The sequence below is a fragment of the Vipera ursinii genome (genome assembly GCF_947247035.1).
Source record: "Vipera ursinii genome assembly, chromosome: 1".
Classification (NCBI taxonomy): domain Eukaryota; kingdom Metazoa; phylum Chordata; class Lepidosauria; order Squamata; family Viperidae; genus Vipera; species Vipera ursinii.
In genome coordinates this window covers 267,726,746-267,743,664 of record NC_139512.1, presented here as the reverse complement: position 1 = coordinate 267,743,664, position 16,919 = coordinate 267,726,746, and the positions used below count along the sequence as shown (strand labels likewise).

General features: G+C 37.7%; 1 protein-coding gene across 6 annotated transcripts in view; it reads left to right on the top strand.

Annotated features, from left to right (window-relative positions):
• The window catches only part of NHSL1 (NHS like 1), a 154,857-nt gene that overhangs the window by 114,989 nt on the left and 22,949 nt on the right, over positions 1–16,919 (top strand). For all 6 annotated transcript variants that reach the window (XM_083368193.1, XM_083368195.1, XM_083368191.1 and 3 more), the window contains exon 3: positions 10,249–10,376. In XM_083368193.1, coding sequence (XP_083224319.1) covers positions 10,249–10,376 — 128 coding nt within the window. The remainder of the gene's footprint in view (positions 1–10,248; positions 10,377–16,919) is intronic.

Here is a 16,919-nt window from a genome sequence, read left to right as displayed (position 1 = left end):
TAACTGGGTCATCTCCAACGTTGCACTAATAGACTTCCATTCATGTGGTGAACGTCTTATGTCTTAGTGAGGCTTCCAGATAGGCTCCACACACTGCCCCAGTTCCCTGAAAGAGATTTCAGGGGGTTGCAAAGATTCTGTTTCTATCACATTACATCCTCTTCTGAAGATTATAACTGAGTACAACTCATTGTCCCCAAAGCGGGAATCTTCTCATGATAGTCATGTGAACCAAGAACATGACCAGTGAATGAATAAGCCAACCTTCATCTCGAAAAGTGCATATTCATTTGGAATCTATATAAATACTTTTCTGCAGTGAATGTGTATAGTCCAGTCTGTGTTTGAGGGAAGACTTGCTGCCGGGAACGACTTCCCATCGCCCAGTGCGCTCATACAGAGAGGGCCTCCTCAGGGTGCCGTCTGCTAGACAATGTCGGCTGGCGACCCCCAGGGGGAGGGTCTTCTCTGTGGGAGCACCAGCCCTGTGGAACCAACTCCCCCTTAAGCTCCGGATGGCCCCAGAACTCCGGTCCTTTCGCCGCGGCATTAAAACATTCCTTTTTCATCAGGCTGACTTGGACTGATGACAGGGTTTTTTAAAAAATTTTTTAATTTTTAATTGTTTAGTTTAACTTATTTATTGGGGCTGTTTATTTAATTTCTTTTAACTTTTGTATTGTTGTTTTTATTGTTGTTAGCCGCCCTGAGTCCTTCGGGAGATAGGGCGGCATATAAGTCCCAAAAATAAATAAATAAATAAACTTGTTATGCTGACCTTAAGGCTAATGATAAAATGGGTCTTGGAGGGTTGAGAGCAGGATATCTGAATGTTATTTTGTGCCTTTAATATTTGTTGGTTTTGTGGGGAAACAGTAATGTTTGTGTATGCCTACATAGTGCCTTTGTACCAAGCTATTGAGAATTAAGCAATTATAACCATTATGCAGAATGTCATTGTCAAAAATGTAAAAATCAACCAGTCTTTTGTTTTGCTAATTTGCTTGGGGAACACATTTGTTTGAATTCCTGTCTCAGTTAAAAAAAAAAAGGTTTTTTTCCCCCTCCCAAAACTGCAGTGAAAAATACTGCGGATATAGTTCATGAACCTGCTTTATATTCCAGGCTGGGATATTTTTTTCAGCAACAGCCCAAGTGCTGCTGTTAGCATTTTTTTTAAAAAAAAACTAAGCTTGATATGAAACAGTCCTTATAGCATCTCATTTCTGCTACTGATAGCCTTTTTTTAAAAGTCTACAGAAATGGGTCCTGTTCCACTTGATGCAAACTTCATTGCTGAGGTTTGCCATATTTAGAGTGTTAAGACAGAAATAGATCCTTATCAGAATCAAGAGTTTGCTTTTAAAAGCCCTCTTGTGATCCAGATAGCTGTTGCAATTATATTAACCATCAGCTGCTTTGTGCTACTGTACCCATTGTTAATGGGTTTTAAATCCATTTTGCAAACATTCGTATTAATTTTCAGCTGTTCCTAAAAAAACAGAAGTATAAGCTTTGATTTGAGAGGCTTTCCGATAATGCAGTTCATGTGCAACAATGGTTTAGCAGAGCATCCTTACTTGTTTCTTTTCTTTTCTTTTGTGACATAAAATCTGCATTAATGAATTAATTGGAAAATGTTGAGGAGATTAGTGCTGACTTAGAGAACATCCAGAGTGTCTAATCCAAAGCTGAAGAAAAGGTTTATGCATGGTGTAAAAGCTATCTCCTCGTATGAGGGCTCAATCAATCAGTCAATCAGTTTATTACAGCCATATGGCCAGAAACAATAAAATATCCAATTGTAGGTTACTTAAAGGCCTACATATATATAAAAATGCACTGAGCACGATCTAATGATGAATAAGAACACTCAGTGATTTTCAATAGCTTACTAATATGTCACCAACATTCCCTTTTTCAGGGAAAGTTTGTTGAAATGATGGTCAGTCTTTCATTCTGAAACAGACTAATTCATAATTAGCCAGCTTCATGTGTTTATTGGTTGTATTGTAATGGTAAAAATGCATCTCTGTATATAAGCAGAGGGGAGAAATAAATGTCATTAGCTACCTTTCCTAGAGGAATATTTATTTATTTTATTTTATTTATTTTTATTACATTTATATCCCGCCCTTCTCCGAAGACTCAGGGCGGCTTACAAGCTTAGCAGTAGCCTTCATTCTACGTATATGCCTGCTTATTAGGGCTTTCACACATACCCCAAGCGGCATTATTACAAAGTCAGCTTAATTGCCCCCAACAATCTGGGTCCTCATTTTACCTACCTCGGAAGGATGGAAGGCTGAGTCAACCTTGAGCCTGGTGGGATGCGAACCTGCACTAATTGCAGGCAGCTGGTGTTACTTAAGGAGGCATTAGCCCACTGCTCCACCAAGGCTCTGTACAATATCTGTACATTTTAATGGATGGGTCCCAAATGCGAGACATATTGCAAGGCCACTTGTTCTCCTCTTTCTGGTACTTTCTTCCCTTTTCTGCTTTGCTCGGTGAAAAGCAGTTGACAAACAGGAAATTACTTTTAACAGTGGGCTAAACCCTTAACTTGAGGAAAAGTTGGCAGGTGGCAGCACGTAAGTGTTCATGCGAAATCTTGAAAAACCTAAGCAAGGTTGGGATGTATCATGAAGAACTGAAATCTCAGCACTGTGAAGTATGAGAATTTGAAAAACAAATACCCTGAAAAGTGGGCATGGCAAATGACTGCCATATTACTACCAAGAAAACAACATTTATTTGTCGTTGCCACTAGGGCAAAGGTCCCCAATCTTTTGGGCACCAGGGACCGGTTATGTGGAGAGAGGTTTTTCCGCGGACCGGAGGGGGCGTGGTTTTGTGTGCTGCCTGCATCCTGTGGATGGAGCTTTCCTTGTTTGTGCGGACCGTTTGCTGGCATGCCATGGCCTGGTACTGGTCCAAAACCGGGGGTTGGGGACCCCTGCACTAGGGGACTTGCTGATTTACTTGAAGATATTTTTTTACAAAGAACTCAAGTAGTCCATTCTACTACAAAGAATTCTCTTGGTTTAATCATTTGGCTTTTAAGAAGTTTATTTTTATTCTATTGTAAAAAAAATAAAATGATCACATGTACTTCAGCACTAATTGATCAATTGCTTGTGCTCAGATGACTAAAAAAGTCTTCTCTATAGATTTGATGGAGAATTCCTAAATATAATGGCTATTTAAGAAATACTGTAAATAATCCAGAAGACAGGATCAGAGTTTTAGAGTCCTGGACTGTATGTTGCTAGAGGAAATAACGAGCTCTCTGGTGCATTTTATGCTTTCTGCAGTACCTGCTGTTGGAAGTGTTCCATGTGTGAGAAGTTAAATAGCTTCTTACTCAAAAACACGATATTTGAAGTAATGTAAAATAAAGCTTTTCTGACTAGTTGCTTTGCTATTAAAACGGTATGGAAAATAGACAACCAGAATTAAAAGAAAATATTATCAGAATCGTATTCAGTGACAAAGACAGCATAAAAATGTTATGAAGAGTCAGGGGATTGAGTTTGTGATTTATACTATGGTTTGCGCTACTACAGCAAAAGTTTTCAGTATTGTATAAATGGAGTACCGCATATACCATAGCTACATAGAAGCTTGGGGTATTGCATTATGATGTGTAAACTGCGTAAGTACATTTTCGAGGCTTGATCACGTAGCCTTCTCCCGTCCAGCTAAAAGGAAAATGACTAACTTTTCTACTTTATTATTTATTTATTTATATGTATATGGTTATCATCTCAACATCATGACTCTGGGTGGCTACAAGGAATTAAACATCACAATTAGATTCAGAATAGAGCTGGAAGGGACCTTGGAGGTCTTCTAGTCCATCCCCCTGCTCAAGCAGGAGGCCCTACCATTTCAGACAAGTGGCTGTCCAGTCTCTTCTTAAAAAAACTCAAGTGATGAAGCACCCACAATGTCTGAAAGCAAACTGTTCCACTGATTAATTATCCTCACTGTTAGTAAGTTTCCGCTTAATTCCAGGTTGCTTCTCTCCTTGATTAGTTTCCATCCATTTTTTTCTTGTCTTGCCTTCTGGTGCTTTGGAAAATAAATTGAACATCACAATGTTACAACAACATCACAGTAGCACAATAAATTCTATAAGCTATATGAACATTCCACATAATTCCAGATGCATATGAATGGGGGGAAATGAATACTTTGGCTGATGTGATACATATATTGAGGCTTCCTAGTCTACATGCAAAACCACACACCAGCATTTTGCTAAGTGAACGAACCGTCTTTGAAATAGACTGAATTGGGACAAACAACAATTACACCAGAAAAAAAAATACAAGCAAGGTGTTTTTTAAAAACAGCTTTTACTGTTCTATAGGTGGCTTTCAGAACTGCATAATCTTCATAATCTATGTAATAAAAGATTCTGCCAATGTATTCTTTGCTGTTTGCAGTATGCTCTTGGTTAACAAAGGCAGGCTCCATTTGCTAGAAGTTTTGAGTTTCCTGCATTATTTAAGTGAGATAAGTAACTATGTAACATGATGAATTCAGGAGATGATGAGAAAACAATCAGGCTTGTTATCTGACATAATCCTGCACCTTTAATTTAATTGCAAAGCTTGCCTTCTACTCTGTTCAGAACATTGCAATTAACATCTTTCTCAGATGGAATTCAGTTGCTGGTCTCAGTCAAAACAGTTTTATGTTTCAAGGAATTGACTTACAACATATTTGAATTTGCTTTTCTTTAAATCGTGCTTGCTTGGCTGCTTTTGTGAAAGAATACAGAAACCAGATAAGAGTTCATGAATAAACTGAGATTAGAAAAATCCCAAATTTGATTGGGTTGGGGTATATGTGTGTGTTGAGAGAGAAAGAAAGAAAAAATATTTTCTTGTTTTTAATCATCATTGATAGGTATTACGTAGGAACTAGGAGCTATTTTTGTGCCATAAGTTCTTCCCCTTAATAAGATTTTAATAAGATGTTGCAGCACATACATGAACAAAAAGTGCAATCCTTGCATTGTGACAAAGTTAGCAAATACCTCTATATTTATTTCACTTCTGTATCAACAATGTAGCTCTGATAACTTTTAATCAAATGCAGTAGAAGTTTCTACTTCATTTGAATGATCCCATGTATCTTTAAAGAGCTAAGTGATTTCATGTTCATAGTCATCTTAAATTTCATCTAAAGTCAGGCACTGTGCATTTTGTAATAAAAATTTAAACTAGGATAAAAGCATAGCTTCCTCTCTTGGCTTGTTAACTGACAGAACAATTAATCAGTGGAACAACCTGCCTCCAGAAGCTATGAATGCTCCAACACTGGAAGTCTAAGAAAAGATTGGACAGCCATTTTTCTGAAATGGTATAGGGCAAACGTATCAAACTCACGACGTCACATGATGTCACACAACGTATCGGAGCTTTTTCACCATTGCTGGCAATGGGGTGGGCGTGGTTTCCCAATGACGCATCCGGCCTGCAGGCCAGCAGTTTCGACACCCCTGGTATAGGGTTTCCTGCCTGAGCAGTGGGTTGGACTAGATGGCCTCCAAGGTCCCTTCCAACTTTATTGTTGTTGTTGTTATTGTAACTAAAACCAAAACAATGCACAACAATCCCAGATTTCAGAGATTATATACTGCAGTACAGATATTTTATTTGGGTGTGGCCCTACTTTGGAAGGATACAATATTTTTTCTTCAACACAGATGAATCTGCACAAGCAATAGAACACAGCCAAACTAGAGTCTTGGACTTTAAAAGAGCTAATTTCAATAAACTTAGAGAGACCATGGGAAGAATTCCATAGATGAGAATCCTAAAGGGGAAAACAACTCAAGAAGCTTGGGAAATTTTGAAAAGTGAGATAATAAAGGCCCAGTCTAGTACAATACCAACAAAGAAGAAAAATAACAGCTCTCAAAAGAAACCAGCATGGCTGCACAAAGAACTCTGATAAATTGAAAGATAAAAAGGACAAGTATAAGAATTGGAAAGAGGGGCACATAACTTAGTCAGAATATCAGCAAATAGCCCGTGCCTGCAAAGATGAAGTGAGGAAAGCTAAGGCTTAAATGCTTCTTTCAACATACAAAAAACAAGAAAAAAATTAAGGAAATGATTGGTCCATTAGTGGGGGAAAGTGGCAAGAAGGTGACAAGCAATAGGGAGAAAGCAGAACTATTTAACTCATTTTTTGCATCTGTCTTTACACAAAGGGAAAAAACAGTCCAACCTACCAAAACCAGTGCCATAAAAAACAGAATAGAAATGCAAGTTAAGATAGGCAAAAAAATGGTAAGTGAACACCTGTCCAGCCTAGACGAGTTCAAATCACCAAGACCAGATGGATTACACCCCAAAGTTCTCAAGGAACTGGCAGACGTGATCTCAAAACCACTGAGCTATATTTTTCATAGATCCTGGAGCACTGGGGAACTACCAGAGGACTGGAAGAGAGCTGATGTAGTTCCCATCTTCAAAAAAGGGGAAAAAATAGATCCAGGAAACTACAGACCTATCAGCCTGACCTCAATACCTGGGAAGATTCTGGAAAAGATAATCAAACAAATCAGCAAACACCTTGATGCAAACAAAGTCATCACTAAAAGTCAACATGGGTTTGTCAAAAACAGATCATGCCAGACAAATCTTATTACGTTCTTTGACCAAGTGACAAAATTAGTGGACCAGAGGAATGCTGTAGATATAATTTACTTGGACTTCAGTAAGGCATTTGATAAAGTAGATCACAACCTACTACTTGATAAGATAGAAAAATGTGGGTTAGACAGCATCACCACCAGATGGATTCGTAGCTGGCTGACAGGCCGTACTCAGTGGTCCTCAATGGAACTGCATCTACATGGAAGGAAGTGTGTAGTGGGGTGCCCCAGGGCTCTGTTCTGGCCCAGTGCTCTTCAATATCTTCATTAACGATTTGGATGAGGGGATAGATAGGGAACTCATCAAATTTGCAGACGACACCAAGATGGCAGGAATAGCCAACACTCCAGAAGATAGGCTTAAGATACAGAAGGATCTGGACAGACTCGAACACTGGGCACTATCTAACAAAATGAAATTCAATGGTAAAAAAGTAAGGTTCTACATTTAGGCAGGAAAAATCAAATGCACAGGTATAGTATAGGTGGTACCTTGCTCAATAGTAGTAACTGTGAGAGGGATCTCAGAGTCCTAGTAGACAATCACTTCAATATAAGCCAGCAGTGTGCTGCAGCTGCCAAAAAAGCCAACACAGTGCTAGGCTGCATTAACAGAGGGATAGAATCAAGATCAAGTGAAGTACTAATACCACTTTACAATGCTTTGGTAAGGCCACACCTGGAATACGGCATCCAGTTTTGGTCACCACAATGTAAAAAAGATGTTGAGACTCTAGAAAGGGTACAGAGAAGAGCAACAAAGATGATGAGGGGGCTGGAGGCTAAAACATATAGGGAACGGTTGCTGGAATTGGGTATGTGTAGTTTAACGAAGAGAAGAGTGAGGGGTGACATGATAGCAGTGTTCCAATATCTCAGGGGCTGCCACAAAGAAGAGGGAGTCAAGCTATTCTCCAAAGCACCTGAAAGCAGGACAAGAAGCAACGGATGGAAACTAGTCAAGGAGAGAAGCAACCTAGAACTAAGGAGAAACTTCCTGAAAGTTAGAACAATTAACCAGTGGAACAACCTGCCTCCAGAGGTGGTGAATGCTCCAACACTGGAGGTTTTTAAGAAGAGTCTGGACAGCCATTTGCCTGAAATGGTATTGTTCTGTACCAGCCTACTACCGGCCCTGCAGAAAAGGCAGGGACAACCCCTTTTACAAAACGGCAAGAGGCTGGAACTAAGCCTGCCAAATTTATTAACATAAATCAGAGCAAACAGAGCAAAGAGAGCAAACACGAACCATGAAACAGGAGCTATTCAAACGGTAGCCTTCAGCAAACCAGCCCTCCCACACATTCCCCTTTTAAACAGTTCAGGGCGTGGCTTCTCTCTGCCTCCTTCCGAGGTGCCCCATTTCCTTCCTCTGTTTACTCCTGATTGACTGCCTCCTGCGTCGGGCAGCCTTGAACAGGGCCAGCTGTGGGTCATCTTCATCCACGCTGTCAGGCTCACACAGCTGGGTCTGCGTCGTGACCAGATGGGAGGGGCCTGGCTGAGGGCTCTGCGGAGCCTCAATACTATCCTCAGCAAGGTCTCCAACACCCCCTCCTCCTCCTCTGAATCGTCCGACCCAACTGCCGAACCCACAGGCTAACCTTGAATCACAACAGGTATAAGGTTTCCTGCCTGAGCAGGGGGTTGGACTAGTTGACCTCCAAGGTCCCTTCCAACTTATTATTATTATAATCTATACATCTTTATATATGAGTGAACATATCAAAATACAAAACATTGTATAAAGCTTTATGGCTCTTATTATAGAACTGAAGAAGCTTCTTGGATGAGAAGTTAAATGTTTTTAAAGAAAAAAACCCAAGAAAGTCTAGTTCCCTTTTGGAAAAAGCACCTACGAGCTGAATGATTAAGAATCTCCATAAACATTTGGATCATATTATAGTGGTAAAATTAATTTTGCAGACTTCAAAAAATTTTGGTTGTCACCTGCCCCTTTCCAAAATCCGGAAAGGTAAAATAAGTAGTTGGATTAGGCAAATTAGCACGTTCATCCAAATCTTGATGGTTTTATTTTCCCATATATCCCAGCATCTGCTATTCTTAGCAATACTTCTCTGAATATCAGTTAAGAAAGGCACTAATTGAAAATTAATTATATAAATGAAGAGATGTTATCCAGATTAAATGTAAACAAGTTGTTAGAATGTTTATGGAAAGATAATTCAGTTTTACTCAGCTTCTTCATCTCAGCAATTCCTGTATATTCTGAAAGATATTTGGTAGAATGTATTATTATTATTATATACATAACTCATTTGATTTTATTCACTTCTGTTTATCCTGACATTGAGGCCCAAAAGGGCAGTACGGCTGCATCTGGACATTGTCACCCATTTTGCACTCTCCAGGGAGCATGTGTAGTTTAAGGAATGCTATAGTTGCAAGTGACTGTTGCAATGTGAGAGGCGATCGCCTGGATAGTTGAACTGGACATCATTATGATTATTATGTGGCCTATCTATATATGTTTACTTCTCTTCTGTTGTGTTCTCACCATACACTAAATAAATAATAATATACACAACAATGTGAACTCACAGCTGCCAGTTCTTTAGCTGGTGTTGCCTTCATATACACTGAGTTCTTCCCAAGAACCTAAGATGTTGTAATGTATTAGCATATGTGTGTGTGTGTACATACTGCTCAAAAAAATAAAGGGAACAGAAAATAAGACATCCTACTATTAAATACAGTACATTGTGTTGTGGTTCAGTGGGTTAGGACGCTGAGCTTGTCGATCAGAAGATTGGCAGTTTGGCGGGTCAAATCCTGAGTGCTGCATAGCAGAGTGAGCGCCTGTTACTCGTCCCAGCTTCTGCCAACCTAGCAGTTCGAAAGCACGTAAAAATGCAAGTATAAAAATAGGAACCACTATGGTGGGAAGGTAACAGCGTTCCGTGCGCCTTTGGCGTCTAGTCATGCCGGCCACATGACCACGGAGATGTCCTCGGACAAATGCTGGCTCTTCGGCTTTGAAACGGAGATGAGCACCGGCCCCTAGAGTTGGAAACCACTAGCACGCATGTGTGGGGGAACCTTTACCTTTACCTTTTATGTGTGTGTGTGTGTGTGTGTGTGTGAGAGAGAGAGAGAGAGAGAGAGAGAGAGAGAGAGAGAGAGAGAGAGAGAGAGAGAGAGAGAGAGAGAGAGAGAATCCAAGCAGTGTGACCTTTTGTAATTGACATATGGAAATATTATTATCAATGAGCAGATTTTCCAAGTGCCATTTAAAGTTTGTTGTTGTTCTTTTTGCTATGGCACCATCATAGCCTGTTTATGGACTGGGACCACCATACCATAAACTTTCAACTTTGGTTTTGAGACTTTGTGATCTTCAATTCTTTGCCTTCTATTCTTCTATCCCTTGACATTGCCACATCAGTTAGGCACACACTTTCTTCTCTTTTCAACCATTAAAGACGAGAAATCTAGTTACAGATGAGTAAATCCTCCTTGGAAATATTTGTACTTCTTGTTTGAAATGTTTGTGTAAATCAACAACAGTTAATGGTATCTTTTTCTTATATTTCCTCCATCACTTACAGAATGTGACAAACTTCGGAGAGATGGCTGCAGAAGTTCTCAATACTATTCTCAGGGTCCAACATTTTCCTCTTCATCCAACACAATCTATGGAAGTTACCAAGATGATTATGAAGAAATTGATCAGAAGGTGAGACAGCAGGCTCTTGAAAAGATAATGGAAAATATTGCAGAAATTTTTATAAGTTAAATAAATGCAAAAGATATATATTATGTTCCAGATTTTGAAAATGATAACTCAGCTTTTAAAATGTTCTGTTCCAAAAGCATCTTGTTTCAGTTCTGTAGAATAGTTTTATTTGCAAAAAAAAATTACTGTGCAAACACTCAGGTACAAAAGCTGTGATTTAAAAACTGGCTAGGTTAGGTTTTGCTTCTTTTATGAACAAGTAAAAAGAACTATTGTTCTCTTGTAAATACCCTGACTTTGTAGTGTTCACATTGTCCCATAGAACGTACTATAAATGACAGGACCACTCCTTTATTGGCTTTCCCTTGTTTGCACTTTGATATGTACGGTGTGAACGTAATGGGATTGTCTTCTTTATTCTATTACTTGCTTGAATTATTTATGCCACAATGAATTGATAGCATCATATCTTAGTAATACCTGTCCTTTATGTAGCATTTAATTAATTAGTTCATTTGTCATGTACTCCCAAATAGGCATGACTTCTCTAAAAAAAAATCTAATGAATAAAAATATATTTTCAGATGTTTCTTAAAAAATAGTAAAGAGGAAGCCTCCTAGAGGGAAGGAATTCTAGAGTATTGGTGTCATCATGCAATATTGTACATTATATCTATAATATATAGAGAGAGAAACATATAAGACACATACAAACAACAGCAGGAAGAATTAAAGAACATTAAAAAGGTAAAAAAATATTTTCAAAGGTTGAAAAGTTTGAATTATAAGGATGTTCTTCCTATATTTATGAGGAGGCATTTCTAAATTTTTTTTATTTATTTATTAAATGTATTGGGTGTCCATCTTACCACAGGGTAACTCTGGGTGGCTTACAATCTGTCTGAATCTTTCACATAACTAAACAGGCTCATATACTGATACCAAATTGAAGAGTAACATCAACACTTTGTACTGACTTTGTTGAACAGTGATCAGTGATCAAAATAATGCGTCCAATGGGATACATCAGTCAGCAATATGGCTGCTACATATTGCAAATGAGGCATTTACACCTGTTCCCAAATCAGCTTATGCAGTAAATATAATTATGCCAGTCCTGCAGTTAAAACTACTATCAGCTGAAGTTCTGGAGACTTCAGTGGGCCATAAAGGAGTCTCTAACTACAGACAGCTTTTTCAGGCAGAATGAATTTTTCTCTAGAACATGCTAAATCCAAACTAGTTTTCATCTTGATTGATTCTATATATAATCCTTGTTTAGCAACCACAATTGGGACTGGAAGCTTGGAAACCATGATTGTTCTTCTATAATCTTACTTCAGCTTCCTTTGCTTTGCTTTAAAGACCTATGAAAGGTGTAAATGCAAGGACTGACCGAAAGTTACATTTTCCCCCCATCATAACTGAGAACGGTCATTAAATATGAACTACCTGTGCACCCATCTTAATAGATTCTCATCTTGATTACGCTCATTCATTTCAATTAAGTGTATAACAAAAGAGATGTTTTTGCCATTTTCCTAAATGTTGGGAAAGTGGGAATTCAGGGGAGTGAATTCAATCTGGTATGCAGAACTCTCTGCTGTATACCAGATTGATAAACTTGTGGCAATGAGTGCATCTTCACACGGGCCTTAGTGAAGTACCCAGTCAGGTTAATAAAAGGAAAGTTGGTCCCTTAGATAATCAGACTTACCTTTGAAAGTAACCTTAAACTGTATTTGATAGACATTTGTCAGCTCATGCAGCTTTGCAATTTAGCTACAGCATTTTGCATTAGCAGCAATTTCTGGTCATTTTTCAAAGATAGCCTCCTCAGAGCACATTGCGGTAGTCAGGTAGAATTATAACCAAGTACAAATAAGAGTTGCCAAGTACAATATGCTCAAGAAGAACCAAAGGTGATGCATTAGCTATAGTTGTGCAAATATACATGTTCTCAACCACTGATAATTGTCAAGCATTATTGCATGATAGTTTGGTCCTGAACAGATGTCACCTTTGGCTGAGATGTCTCGTCTTTGTTGTTCATATGATAAGCTACTTGTTTCTAGAAGATAAGGTTTCTAGTTACCCATATGTGAGAAGCACTTAGAGATCTCAGTGAAGAAAAAGAATTGATTATCTGTTGCTAGGGATCTTGAAGACATCATCTGTGCATTCACACAACCCACCCACCTCCACCTTTCTAGTGACTATTTTGGATAAATTCTGGTGCTTCTTTTACCTGCTGTATTGTCTCGGGAAAGTAGAAGAAAAACCTCAAGCATGAACAGCAAAGCTTCTTTCCTGCCAAAATATTTTTCACTTTTGGAAAATTTCCAAGAAAGACTGTGTGAATGCACATATGACCATTCAGAGAGCCAATTACAGGTAAGCAACCTGTTCGCTATGTAATGAACTACATACAGGGTAGTAATTTGCCTGAAAGGTTCAGTAAACAGAATGGATCTTCTGACAAAAACATTGCAAAGGTTTTTACTGTAAAAAAAATACTTTGGCTTTCTATTTCTAGACAATTTTTCATTGAAGGTATGCCTACAACATTAGTACTTATAACTAAAATTTTAAAATTTAGTTAATATGCCACATAGTATACTTGTTAAGCTAGTTTATACATTATAAATCAGTACAGGAGACTGCCACAAAACAGTAAGCTAAAATATTGAGTGGGTCTTAGGGGTAGGATCTAAATTCCCAAACTCCAAATCATAATTTTGAGTGTTGCTTTCCCTTTCAAGTATTCATTTTACAGAAGGCAAACTGGGTGTATGCATTGTTCACTTCCCTCTTTCTTTAGTCAACTGGCCCCATTCCAGCAGCTTTCTCTGTGTATCAATTATTCTTTCCTTCCCAAACATTAATGTGTGGCTCAGCTCCCATAGCTGCATGTGTTACAACCTCCAAATGCTTGGTTTTCCATTTCTAGAGGAAATCTGTTCTATTCATGTTGTGCCTCTACTTCTTCTCATTTGATTGGCAGTCAAAGGTAAAGGCCAGGACATTGTCCAGGGTGAATCTAGGCATTTATATTGCAGCAGCTCAGCAAAAAACAGAAACCGTCCAGGAAAGTCATTTTATTTTGGTGAATACGTGGGGAGGAGGTGTAAATCAAGAAATTCGGCATGGAGAGAAACAGAGAGCATTAATGTTCTGTAGAACCTTCCTCCATGAAATAGGCAACAACCTCTTTATGGCCAAAAGCCACAGTTTACCTATGGGATGGTTCAAGTCTAGGAATAATTTCATAATTATTTAGTAACCTTTCATTTCATAATTATTTAGTAACCTTTCATTTTTAATCCTTATATGCCCATTTTAGAGCTTAGACTACAATTTTCATGCATTTCCTCTTCAAAATAGGTAGAAATCAGACCACTGGTTTTGAGCCAAAGGATCTGAGGACCACAAAAAAGAGGAGTAGCTCTGATGCTGTAGGTTATCTGCCCCTGACATAAATGTTCAACTTTTGTTCCCTACATCATTTTAAGTTTGTATAGTACTAATTAAATGCTTGTCAATCAAATACTGTATTCTGAGGAGTTACATAAATGCTGCCGATTGAAAAATGTACGACATGTACTGGTTGATGTAACAGTGGCAACCATTTTCATAGGAACTCAAATCTATACTGTAGTTTTTTTAATGAACTGAGATATAATTTTTAAATAATAAACATTGTGCATGGTTTCACCACATTTAAATGGAAATCTATGAAATGACTTGATTGCTCTATTAATCTAACATTTATGATTGTTTTGAAAAACAGAGGTATACCCCCAGTAGTTCATGAATGGGTGATTTAAAAGACCCATCTCTGGTTGTCAGAGAAAATAATATGGACTACATAGACAATTTCTTTGACCTGATATAGGTATAGTTATATATTCTTTTGACTTAGTTCTGGATTATCACTGTGCACGTACATGTAATCCCTGACACAGGTTGAGGTGTTTATCATGTTAAGACTTGGCTGATGATGCTAATTTAAGTACAGTTCCTACTTGTAAACACACTGAATTGGTTGATCCAAGTAATATTCCTTTTTCTGTTCCTCTCTTGCATCCATTGTATGTTCTGTGGAAAAGATGTGTTTGCATATAAGAACTTCTCCCTGTTTTTTTAATTATTTGTACTGTGATGTGCATACTGTGTCTGTTATGTCTTTTTTATGTCTGTGTGTTTTCATTATTTTCTCTTCGTCACTCATTTGCTTTCTTTCTCTCTCTCACCCAACAGTCTAGTCTGTTAGACTGCCTTCCTCAGTCTTGCTTAAGTGCCTGCAGTTGTTTGATGTCATGGACGATCAAGGTATCAAGCCCCCTCCAGAATCACCCAGCTGTAATTTCCACAGCCTGATGCTGTTGTCACATTAGAGTATCCTCTTCTTAACAGTGCTCTTATTTTAAAATTTCTCCTGCTGCTTTGTGTCATGTCACAGGGAAAAATACTGTGCAGTAACACTAAATTCTCTATTCCTTTTTAAAACATTATTTCATTTCTTGGCAAATTTGAACCTTTTTTTGCTATTCTGTTTTCTTCCTGTTTTCTAAATGGGCATTGTGGAAAGTTACTAATGTTCAGAAAGTGTTGTACATTTTGTCATAAAATTGAATTTCCAAACTAATTTAAGTACAAAACTTTCTTAAAACCTTTAATGTAAGAATGAACAGTGACAAACTCCTAGGGTCTTGCTAACTCATACATCTTACAGAAGGACCTTGGGCAGCTTCCATTTTCAACAATCCCTAAATCCTCCTCTGAATTTGATTGCAAGAAATCAAAATATTCATATGTCATTTTGAGACTTGAATGACTCATTTTTAATATACATAGGCATCATATATATATGATGCGGGCCGGATGCGTCACAAGGAAACCACACCCACCCCATTGCTGGCAATGGGGAAAAAGCTCTGATATGTTGCGCGACGTCACATGATGTCTCGAGTTTGACATGTCTGGTATAGAGATAACAGGAAAAAAAAGATGTTATTGTTGCTTTGTACAATTCTTGTGCTGTAATTGTAGATTTCACAAAAGAAAAGGTAATGAGAAAGCTGTTGCTTAAATGTTTTCTAAATTTGGAATTTCTAAGAAAAACATTAGTGATAGTGATAAGAACATAGCCCTGCTAGATTAACTCAATGCCCATCCTAATCCATAATTATGTTTCACATAGTCAATAGGATGTTCATACCAGAACATAGAGACTATCTTCTATCATTGTTCCTCTGCAATTATATATTTTGAAGCATACTGCCACCTTTCAGTGGAAAGCATACTGCCCTCATTAAATCTTAAGACTAATAGTCTTTGATAGACACGTCCTCCATGAATTTATTCAGTCCCCCTTAAAGTCCGTCTTTCAATTCTGTGATAATGAATGAAGAAGCAGAAGACCAACCAGCTGGATTCATGACTGACTAACATTCAGGTTCCTCTTAAATCTTTTAAAATAGCCAAACATTTGCTGTTGCTTGGAATAGATTTTTGTTTAAATGAGTAGCTTTACATTCTGAAAAAGAATACAGTGGTGCTTAAAAGTTTGTGAACTCTTTTGAATGTTCAATATTTCTACAGCAATATGACATCTGTTTATCTAGTTTTAGAAGTTTTTTGGAGAACAGATCACGTTTTAGGTCATATTTATGTAGGAATATTGAAAAATCAAGAGAGTTCATAAACTTTTAAACACCATTGTACAAAGATAAATACAACTTTAATATATGTTAGTGTCAACATTTATTGATATGACTGCAATATGCAATGAACTTTGCATGAAAGAAATTTTGATTTAAAGAGAGCCCAAATTAAAATATAGTTTTATGTGCTACATGATCCTTTCTTTGATAAGACTGTGTAAGACAGATGCACTAAGAAATCTATATAAAGCAAAGAAACTACAAATACATAGGATCCTAAAGACATTGGATTAAGACTACAATTTTGCAAGGCACAGTTCCTGAATTTAGTTTGACAGTCCAAGTAAATTTCTTGAATATGGAATTGGTTTGTTATTCTCTTCTGGGAAAATTTTCAGCTTCCCAGCCTAGCATAAAGCCTGGGGTTTCCTGATTGTTTTCCATCCAAATATTAAGCATACCTTTTTAAATTCTGCCAAGTTTAACTAGGTACTTTAGATAAAAATGCACGTTGTTCAGTTAGATATGCTCCAATTAAATGTGCATAGTATTGCTGTGTAAGGGAATTAAATTATTAACTATACAGTGAATAAATGAAATAAATGCAAAATATACAATTTTTTCAATAGAAAGGCTCTACGTTTGCATCTTCTTTTAGTTTCTGGAGTTTTTCTACTCATTGATGTGTAGAATCTTTGTATAATGGTTATAGGCATTTTCCTATTAAATTCCCTCATTTAGTGTGTACTGGATTGAATGAATGATTGATTGATTGATGATTGATTCATTACATGTCCCTGGAGACAGAAGATAAATGTACAGTAGGCTTCTTGTATGCTACAGTGATAAGGAATGAGTGGAGTGCAACGATCCTACA